The sequence below is a fragment of the Rosa rugosa genome, chromosome 6 (genome assembly GCF_958449725.1).
Source record: "Rosa rugosa chromosome 6, drRosRugo1.1, whole genome shotgun sequence".
Classification (NCBI taxonomy): domain Eukaryota; kingdom Viridiplantae; phylum Streptophyta; class Magnoliopsida; order Rosales; family Rosaceae; genus Rosa; species Rosa rugosa.
The window spans coordinates 42,410,051-42,421,197 of record NC_084825.1 but is presented as its reverse complement, the minus strand read 5'-3'; the positions used below and the strand labels follow the sequence as shown (position 1 = coordinate 42,421,197).

The following is an 11,147-nucleotide window of genomic DNA, read 5'->3' as shown; positions in this document are numbered from 1 at the left end:
CGAATTATGTATATATATATATATATATGTCAATACTCAATAAGAATTACCCACCCAATTATCTAATATATATATATATATATATATATATATATATATATATATATTTGATATTATTTATAAAGAAATATCTATGTAAACTTCATCTTTTTGTCAATATTTAAATTCTATCAATATATTTTTGATATTATTCAATTCACCTTGTTGGAGTGAATGAGTAAGTTGTTAAGTTACACTAAACAGTTGATTGTGGAAATTTTTTGTCGAATGCAGACTTTTATTGTTCTTTTTTAAGCGAGACTTGTATTTGTTTTTGTTTGATTGAAATAAAGAATTTATTTTATGTTGATGTTTGATTTTAACTTCATACGGTACAATCAATAATTATTTATATAAAATTTTATATAATAAATTAGTAATATTGTTAACGGGGATTAAGGCGGGTACGAAGACCTAATCCCTAATGGGAACGGAGACAGAGAATCTCTAGTTTCTTATTACGGGGATTGGGGCGGGTAAGGGGATGGGAAATGAAGTTGGGTATGAGAATGGTAATTTAATTTCCTTACCCTACCCTTTCCGTTGCCATCCCTACTCATCTCCTAGCCTCAATAGCAGAAGCTAAACATTGTCTTCCAACTTATCCAAATCCAAAAGAACCTAGACACCAACATAGCACCATTCAAGTCTAAAACCCAATCCAAGATCCATTACCAGCCCAAACCCACAATGAGAGTTGGGTCAGTTTCATAACCCAAACTCTAAAACATAACTTTACTCCAACGAAAACTTGTTCCAAAGACGGTGGGTATATACAAAATACTATAACATAGTAACATACGAAGGTCTTCCAAGGGAAGAAGTTGCGCCATTAACGACCCAGAAGACTTTACCTCCAAATCTCCAACAGCCTTCAATCTCTGCAATTTCACTCACCTTCCCTCTTCTCCATATAAGCTCTAGACCCTTACACACACACACACCTATACTTACAGTTTGTGTATATCTATATATACACACATACGCGCACACTATTGTAACAGAGGGTCTCAGCTCGCAAATGGGTTGCTCCTCCTCCCTTCCAGGTAAATTTGGATCCTTTGGAGCTTTTACCTTTTTGGGGTTTTCTGAAAAATCTGATTACTCTGAACTTTTCTTCTGGGTCTGTTTGATTCGATCGGTTTCTTTGATTTTTGAGCTGAATTGAGAGAGGTGGGGGTTGATTGGTTCGATTAGGTTTTGGGTGTCCACTATTTGATTCGAAAGTTTGGTTCTTTTGAGGAATTTGTATTTGGTTGATTGCAGATAGAGGTTCTGGGCGGTTGGTTGGGCCGAATGTGGAAAACGGTGGAGCTGCAGACGCCAAAAATCTACGCGTGAAGGTGATTTCTAGACCCAATTTATGCCATTGTTTCGAGTCAAAAGTTATGAACTTTTTAGTTTTGTTACTCTCTGCTAATAGTAAGTGCAAACTTGAAGATTGTGGGTTAACATTTATGCAATGTAATAGTGTGTTTTGACACGCTACTAGTTTTCCGTATGAACTGATACATTAGAGAAATGAATCCTGAAAAACATAGGATTAGAGACTATTGTTGTAGATTTGTTTGGGGATGTATGGTTAAAACTCTATCTGATTGCATCAGGCAAGCGTGGCAGTAGGCAGTGGTAATTTATTGTAGATGTTTAGTGGAGCAAATGAATACATAGGAGAACATTATAATGAGATGCATTTAGTAGCCTCGTATGCTTTTCTGCTGTATAACCTTGATACTTCTGCATTGAAGTTTCTACTAAGAAACAGAAATGGACTCTTGCAACAGCATAGGAGAAGCCCATTTTCTTTTCCTTGCATTCTTCTTTATTCCTACTTTGCTCAAGCAAACAGGGGAGATGCGGTTTCTATCAAAATGTCACTAACCTCTCATTCTTGTCACTCTTCAGCTAGTTTTGTTGGGTGATTCTGGTGTTGGTAAGAGCTGCATAGTTCTTCGTTTTGTTCGTGGTCAGTTTGATCCCACATCCAAGGTAAGGGACATGTTTGCTGCTATATATTAAACTTGAGGTCCAAGTGCTATTGTGAAAACTTTTGGTCTATGTTGCTCCTTGTTTTTGGGAAAGCCTCTATCTTTAAGATCCATAAAAGTCATGTATGATGCTGGTTTTTATTTAATTTCAGGTGACTGTTGGAGCCTCATTCTTGTCACAGACGATAGCTTTACAAGATTCTACAACAGTCAAATTTGAGATATGGGACACTGCTGGCCAAGAAAGGTATTATTGGCAAAATATTTCATCAGGTGTTTTTGTTTCTAAGACATCCACCTTCCCCTTCCGTACTCATCCTTGGATATTGCTCTGCTAATGCACTCCTTTCTCTGGAGAATATTTATTGTTGATTGTATCCTATTCAGGTACGCTGCATTGGCCCCCCTTTATTATCGAGGTGCAGCAGTGGCAGTCATTGTATATGATATAACAAGTCCAGAGTCTTTCAACAAAGCACAGTATTGGGTCAAGGTATCTTTTGTATAGGTCATGAAACGTTGTGTCATTGTTTTTTCCTTTTTCTGTATAGGTACCTATGATTCCTTTTTCCTTATTAGAATATATCCGCATGTTCTGGGTTCAACATTTTAGCATGTTACAGCTAATCAAACTATCTAATAATTTATTAGGCTACAAAATGGTTTCGATGACAGTTTTTTCGCCTCATTGATCAAGCATCAGCTATAGTTTATGATCAAAGTTAAATGAAAATATTTCATCTTAATGCCTGGACTTTTACATGGGCTACTGTAGCATTTTTGAGATATGAAATTTACACTTCTTAATCAATGTTGAAACTCTTCTTATGAAACTTAATGTAGGACAAGCTTTGAGTTGGCTGACTAAGCAGCTCTAAGGCAGATTGTTGTTGATGTCTCAGAATCTTCATTTTCTGGAGGAAGAGCATTTAAGCTATATATCACTAGGATATAATAAATGGATAGCTACATATCAGTGGGCACATCATTGGCAATTTAAGCACCATCAAATGTCCTATTTTTCCCTTGATAATATGCCTCGGCAGATGGATCCCTTACACAGTTGAATTTTGTGTGCACAATAGTTGTATTATGTGGTGCTGTTAATAGCTGCTTTTTCTTGGTGCAAGTTTGCTTTTTACCAATTGATAAACATTGGCTCTCCACAGGAGCTGCAAAAACATGGGACCCCTGATATTGTCTTGGCCTTGGTTGGTAACAAAGCTGATCTTCATGAGAAACGTGAAGTTTCTGTTCAAGTGAGCTCAATACCCACTTAATCCCATGCATCTTCTTTCCATAGAGTACAAAATAGTTTCATCATATAACTAAAATAACATGCATCTATTGTATATTCTTTAGGATGGCATGGACTATGCAGAAAAGAATGGGATGTTCTTTATCGAGACATCTGCAAAGACAGCAGATAATATTAATCTGCTGTTTGAGGTAAACCTGATTACATTTACCTTTTGATCGTATATTATTTCTATTGTTTTCTATTAAATTGTAATTATTGGGAACCTTATATACTTTAGATCATGCAGTCCATATAGCTAATCTCATATATGAGGAAAATCTGACACTTTAAATTTGGCAGGAAATAGCCAAGCGTCTACCCCGTCCGGCTTTATCATCATCCTCATCAATACTGAACCCATGAAGCTGATTACTTTACAAAAAACAGTTGGTGCTATGGAAACGTTTGGTTAGCGTTCTGTAATTTCAAAATGTGTGTATATTGTGAAATAGTCTGTAGCTTTTGATTTCCAATGGTTTCAGTTGGAACGTTAAGATCATTATTTGCACGAATGAATGACCTGGGCACCATAGTATAGCTTTATGTTTTAGGGGTGTAAGTTAACCTGGTGGCCCTATGGACATAACTACTTTCATCTATTTTTTATACACGTTTCTTCCCACTTCGCATTACGGAGTAGCTTTATTCTACAACAACCGAAATAGAACCTACTACTGTACTAGTAATGCCTAGAGTTCCAATACATATAGTTTAGCTAGATTCTATTTCCTGCAGAATGGAACCGTCTTGGTTTCAACATCCCGAGTCCAGAGTATGTATCATTTACCAACCAGAAAACAGGACCCGGATGTTGAAACCAAGACGGTAGGGAGGTGATAAAAATAAGAGGAGAAGCGGAACTGGCCAGATATAGCGAAGGTACCATCCAAAAGAGCAACCTTCATGAATTATCTAGACACTGATAACAAGCTCTATAACAAAAAGAAATCTCCCACTAAAAATCATTCTTGAGGCATCACTTCAAAAAAAAAGCTTCTTGGAAATCTCCTCAACTGCTCTCCATCTAGCCCTATCCGCAATTGTTTCGCGCATATGATCCCCCAATTCCTCGATGTCCAGATAGTATGAAGTGTACATGAGGTGCAAGATAACGTCTAGGGCGAGTCCCTCAACAAATTCGGTGTTTTTGACCTTTGCCAGGTGATTAGAACACCACTCTTACCAAAATTATTGCTATTCCACTAGTTCACTGGTTTTCATATAACTCAGGCTGGAGCCTCATTCTTGTCACAGATGATAGTTTTGCAATAATGCAACATATTTATTTGAGATATTTCATCATCTGCTCTTGTTTCTAAGGAATCCGTCTAAACTTTACTCCCTCTTTTTTGAAATACACTCCTTTAAATCGAGGTTGCATGTTACATTGTTGCCTATTGGCAAAGAATTCCCAATACACATACATAGGGCAATACTATTGGCACCATAGTCGTTTTACATCTTCATCACATTTTAGTGTTTGAAAACTAATAAAGTACGGACTTTGGACTAGGGAAGCACAGGGACTATGGACTGGTTGAAAGTTCTGAACCAAAGAAAGCAATTACACAAAGGAATAATGCACATTTTTTGTTTTTACGTTGGGAAAACCTTATTTTGAACATGCAACAGATTATTTCTTTATAATATCACCCTTAAAATCAAACAATCTTGATATTAGTGTTCTTATAATAGATAATTACAGAAGATACACCAGTATATATAGGCTGATGAAGTTCCACAAGTATTTTCACATTGAGAAGCTAAAATCTTTCACACTGTATCTAGGTTCTCTTGGAGTTTTAAGTTTTAACTCGAGGCTCCTCTGGTTCGTCATGCTATGTCTCCTCCGGGTCTGCAAGCTTTTTCTGGTTCCGAAAACACTTTCACTCTTTCAGATCTTATTCTTTTTAAAGCAGTGATTGCATGAAGCTGTGCAGTTGAGCACCATAAGTGTGTAGTCATAAAGGCGACCTATTCCCGTTGACAGCAATTAGAATGGTGTTGGGTGGGTACACATGCATATAGGAAGGTCATGAAATGCGGGTAGAGCTACAAGGAAATCTGAAATGGGCTCGATCATATTTAGTAATTCCATGATAAAGAAGTTCATGTTGATATATGACTTGATTTCTTATAGCTTCGAGCTGATTCAACAGATCATAACCCTGTTAATTGAATAGAAAATCATAGAGCCATTAAGTGTAGGTTTTGCTTGTTCGATCTATTTCAGTTGGTAATCTAAAAAGATCTGTTTCTGTAACAATTCTACCACTTTTTGCTCATTATTTCCTCTCTTCATGACAAACCAGTGATGAAATGTCTTATATGCTTTGAAAAGATGCATAGATTCTCCACTGCTGATGGCTTTGTGGAGATAACTGAATGCTAATTAGGAGAGATGATTAAATATGTGGCAAACGAACCCAAAGTTCTCAGAAATAATGTTGTGTGATCAAGTCGCGTGAAACAACTTTGCATACTGAAGATTCAGAGGATTCCATAATCATGGTGAGATCGATAAAAGAATGTGGATTCCCTGCATGTGGCTGATGAGATGATTAGAGACAGAAAGAAATCTCTTGTGCTTATGTCTACAAAACAACCAAAAAGAGCGCTAATCAGTGACCGGGGATCAGCTTCTCTCGACTCACAATATGTCTTCATTGTCAGAAAACTTTGATGAGTTCAAGGCTGACAAAGAAACTAAACTATAAGAGTACGTAGTTGGATTGAATGGACCGACAATATTCTAAATAATCCCCCATATGAGTAAGTGATCGATGCAGAAAGATCTTAGCCTGTATAAACTGATGTATCTTGTGTTACTATCTGTTCCGAGTACCGTGGATGGTCACAACTATGACAGATATATCGCGGCAATTGAGATTTCCACCACCAGAAATTTTCCCTTTGCCTCTGCTTGTTTTGGAAGTATACCTTCACGCCTTAAAAACTGGATGTGAACGTTCCTAGTTGATTAATGGTATGATGTTGCAGCTGTTGACCAGCACGCAATGCCTTGGAGCTGAGAGAGAGAGAGAGAGATGGAGGATCAAAGTGATCAACACCAGAGATTGTGACTGGTGTAAGAGGATCGTAGAGGGATTGACCACCTTCCAATACATGTATGGTCTAAGTTTCACCCGGAAGCAAAGGGATTTCACAGTTGAGGCAGGTCAACAACAGACTTGATCACTGGAAAGTCATACGCCAAGTGGGTTTATACCTGAACATACAACAGCTAATTAGATTGTGACTGGGCCCCGGCATTATGAGAATTGGGAAATCAAATCGTTCGGTGCATAAACAATAGATTCATTAGATTGGACGTAATTCTCAAGTCAACCAAATGTAGCACTCTACTAGAGTTTATAATAACAATATTATCTTCAAATATTTTGTCACAATAATTCTAAATCCTCAGAATATTGACGTTAAATTAACCAACAATACATTTGGGTAATAAACTGGTTTCCGAAGAAATATAAGAAAGATGCACAATTCCTTTTCTTCAAAACACAAGCAATATCCATGAACGTCTACACGGCCTCTCCTGGGGGATCGATAAGGCAGTTCCGAAGAGAACTAAAATCTGCATCTGGAGAGGTTCAAGACATCAGAAAATAAACTGCAATTTCGCCACATCTTTTTAAGGGTGATTATTTTGGTCCCCACAAAGCACTAATCAGGCAGACTTTAATTTACTGTAACTCCAATTACGTGGTGCACAGTTTGAAGCTCGTGTAAGCCCATCCGAAGTGAAACAAGTAACACACATCCCCAAGGAAATTCCAGGTACCCAAAAATAAAATATCAGAAGCATACCTGGAGGTCGGAGTCTTTTCCACTTTATAGTGCGGCAACGCTTAGCTACCACAAAAAAGAAAAAGAAAAAAAACAATTGACATTCATTTACTTGAGAAAGAGCCCCCAGATAATATTTTAAAACAAAAAATTAAAAGTGGGAGGGGTATTACCTTCACGATCAAGAAAATTACGAAGCCAAGCACCTGTTTGTAGTTAGAAGTGTCAGACCCAAAAAAAAAAAATGAGAAAAGAAAACAAAAAATAGACAACCTGTGAAAAGTGCTATGACCACATGACACTGAACAGTACCATAGGAAAAGCGAAGATGAATGTATGATGAAACATGAGAAGCTTCAATACAAAATGAATTCCCACAGAAAAATAGTATTACTTTATGGGTTTAACAGCTATGGATCATGCACAGATCAAAGTCAACAATTAGTTGCATCATACTATTCTATGTACGCTATCACCAACACTGATGAAGGCCAAATTAACTCAACGTCGGGTATGCATCATGCAGAAACGCATATTAACATCAGTTTTTTACTTCAAAACACAAGCCAAGGTAACAGCTATGGATCATGCACAGATCAAAGTCAACGATTAGTTGCATCATACTACTCTATGTAAGCTAGCACCAACACTGATGAAAGCCAAATTAACTCAATGTCGGGTATGCATCATGCAGAAACGCATGCTAACATCAGTTTTTTACTTCAAACACAAGCCAAGGAAATTTCCAGTTAATCTCCTTACAGAACCAAAAACAAAAGTTAAAAGCATAACAAATTGATCAGAAAACTCCAAGGAGAAATTGCAAATGCAAAGATTGTATGAATAAGTAAAGAGAAGGGAGAAGGGTGAGAGATCCCCCGGGACAGAAGGGTAGGCAGGGAAGGAGTTGTCTAAATCTTTAGTTTACATAAATGACTAATTTCTCGTAAAGGTTTAACTAATTGTTTCTGTTGAGTCTAGAATCAACGTCGTAAAATAGAAGGGATCCACATTAGCCGCATCAGCATGCAATGGAGATGATGGAGGAATTCTATAATAATACCATGGACTGAGAAATTGCTAAGCACAGGAGGAAGTGATTAGATGCGAAATGAAAAATACAAAAATTGTTGGTATTAAACTGCAATTAGCAATAATATTTTAGCAGTTCAACAAGCTTTCCTATTTATTTTAACTCCATTGACACCCAAGTTAATCAAGCTAATGGTAAGGGGAGGCAAGGGTAGTTACGTGGAAATACCCACAAAAACAAGGGATAGTATTGTGTAGTCTACCCAATCAAAAAAACTTCTTTTCCTTCTTAAAACACAACACCACAGGAAATTCTAGGTAACTGAAAACGAAAGTGAGAAGCAGCCACAAGCTCTGTGAATCCCAGGGTCGCATAACATACAGCCACAAGTGCTCTTTTGGTCCTTGCGCAACCCGTTGACGGGTATTATTAAAATGAAATATGTTGATCTAAAACCAAAACCATCAGAACTGGTGTAACAATGAGCTGTATGAGTGAGTCATACCAGGATCGCAAGACATACAACCTCAAGTCCTCTTTTGGTCCTTGTGCAATACGAAATATGTTAGATCTAAAACCAAAAACATCAGAACTGCATGGTAGCAGATGTATCCATATTGTCAAACCTCATGTAAATTATAATAAATATGACTTATGATCCCATAAACACAGTGCATGCATCATGCAGACTGGTCAAGGGCTGCAAAAGTTATATGCAAAAGCTATTGTGAAAAACTGAAAACCAAAATGAGTATGCTGGTTAAGGGCGGCTGGTGAAGTTCCCTTCAGAAACCAATTGTTCACACAGTATCATGACCAAATACTAAACCAAAAACAAATGAACAATCATTTTCTTCAACACAAAGAATCCAAGGAAACCCACGGATAATATTCCTTGCAAACAAAAAAATATAAAGCTTTACTTTCAGACAAGTCCTCAATGGCACCATCAGAGTTCTCATTGAGATCAAGACGATCTAAAGAAGGCACAGCAACTGTTTCAGACAAAAAATGGGAAGAAAAAAAATGCATAAGTGACAATGTAAAAACCAATAAAATCAGCACTATGACCATATGACACTGAATAGTACCATAAGAAGAACAAAATGAATGTTTGATTAAACACGAGGTGCTGAAACACAATAGGATCTGTGATACCATAGAAAGTAGTATACTTGAAGTGTATCAGCTATGCATTACACAGAGCAAAAGGATTTGAGTGGAGAATTTGAGTCCTTTTACGTTGTTTGGCCCAGTATTTCCACAAACAGTAAACAAGCAAAATTAAAAGGGAGCCATACCTTCATGGGGAGAAGTGGCATTATTTGGTTCTACCGCCTTGGTACCCGTTTCATAGTAACATTGGTAGGTGACCAGGTGCACACTACTGTCAAAAACTCTATTATTTAATGATGGGTACGCAACATGCAGAAACCAACCAAAAATCATAAACAGATTGATCCAAAAATTTGAATATCCTCTAACCACACCAACAGAACACATTGTTTCTTCAAAACACTATATAACAAAACAAAAATTAAAAGCATACCATATGGAACAAGAAACTCAAAGAGAAGCAGCAGATGCAATGTTGAATGAAATGTAAAAATAGAACTGAGAAAAGAAGAAGAAATCCCCAGCGCCGGAAGGTTGGGGGAGGTGTTATCTACATGTAATCTTTCCATTAATTATTGAACTAAGTTCTTTAATATTCAAAAGACATTACATTACGTCAACTCTAAAACCCACGTCACCACACAGGAGATGGATCCTTTATTGATACCAAGAATTGCATAAAATTGAAAAGCAAGGCAGCAGATGCAATGTTGAATGAAATGTAAGGAAAGAAATGAGAAGAGAGTAAAGAATCCCCCAGCGCCAGAAGGTTGGAGTTACCTACATGTAATCTTTCCATTTATTATTGAATTAAGTCATTCAATATTCAAAAGACATTACATACTGTCAGCTCTAAAACCCACGTCAGCACACAATAGATGGATTCTCTATCGATACCAAGAATTACTTAATTGCAGCAAGGCAGCAGTTTGATTAAATTAGATCTAAAGATTCAAGGATTCTCAGGAGATTATCTGCAATTCGCCCTAATTTTTGTTGAAGTGTTTTGCATATTTTTAATTTACTTTAACTCTGTCCAAATGGTGAAACATTGGACCCAAGACATGGTACCCAAAACATAGGTACCTGTGTAGTTTATTGTCCTCTTTCATAAGACACACAGACCAAGCATATACCATGTTACCGAAAACAAAAATCAGAAGAGTAGACTGAATTGAGCATATACCATGTAAAAGCCATGCAATGCAAAATGATCTATGATCCTATATCAGCTGTTCATCGTGCAGAAACATCAAAATTATCTTAAGCAGCAACTTTTTTTCATCTTCAAAACTCAGATTGTTACTCACAAAACTTAAAACCCCAAAATCAAACGCATACGTAATGGTGCAACAAACGAAAAAGGTTGATATATTCAATGACAAAGAAATTGTACTCTCTCTACCTTGAAGCTTATCTTTTCTTCGGACGAATTGACGCCCATCGCCCGGTTGTGGAAGCCATGCCTGCCAAATCGCGATTTAGGGTTTTCTTTTTATTTTTTATTTTTTTCGCAATGCTTTACACGTCTCTTGAAGCTATTTTAGACTTTTTCTATTTTACTATTCAATTATTAAAAGTTAATTAAAATTTATATAAGGTCTATGAATTTTATTGTTTTTTCACGCCTAATTTGGCTAACAAAGCCTCTTCTTTTAAAATATAACGGCGTGCTATTTCGATCAAGTTTCTCTAGGAGGGGAGGGTTGTTTCTCTCGTCTCTCCCGAGGAACAGCCGCCACTTCCATTTTCTTCTCTCCGTCCGACGGCGCGTCGCCTTGATGTCGTCGTCGGACGGGTCTCCTTGGTTTCCTGCTGTTCTGCTCCCCCTTCGGGTTGGGTAGTGAGAGTGGGGGCAAATAAG

General features: G+C 37.2%; 1 protein-coding gene and 1 long non-coding RNA gene across 3 annotated transcripts; one reads left to right on the top strand and one right to left on the bottom strand.

Annotated features, from left to right (window-relative positions):
- The first annotated feature begins 807 nt into the window (after positions 1-807).
- LOC133717050 (ras-related protein RABF1) lies at positions 808-3,959 on the top strand. The gene is made up of 8 exons (XM_062143683.1): positions 808-1,085; positions 1,306-1,382; positions 1,945-2,028; positions 2,180-2,274; positions 2,415-2,520; positions 3,197-3,286; positions 3,390-3,476; positions 3,628-3,959. Exons 1-8 carry the CDS (start codon positions 1,061-1,063, stop codon positions 3,688-3,690), a joined length of 627 nt encoding a protein of 208 aa, XP_061999667.1. The 5' UTR covers positions 808-1,060; the 3' UTR covers positions 3,691-3,959.
- Positions 3,960-6,671: 2,712 nt separating this feature from the next.
- Positions 6,672-10,780, bottom strand: LOC133717051 (uncharacterized). Of its 2 annotated transcripts, none has more exons than XR_009849377.1 (5): positions 10,689-10,780; positions 9,469-9,554; positions 7,308-7,340; positions 7,156-7,200; positions 6,672-6,928 (listed from the first exon to the last, which is right to left on the bottom strand). It is a non-coding gene; the product is annotated as an uncharacterized LOC133717051 (long non-coding RNA). The 2 variants fall into 2 exon arrangements; XR_009849378.1 differs by having other exon boundaries at positions 9,469-9,551; positions 10,689-10,778.
- Between the last annotated feature and the right edge of the window lie 367 nt (positions 10,781-11,147).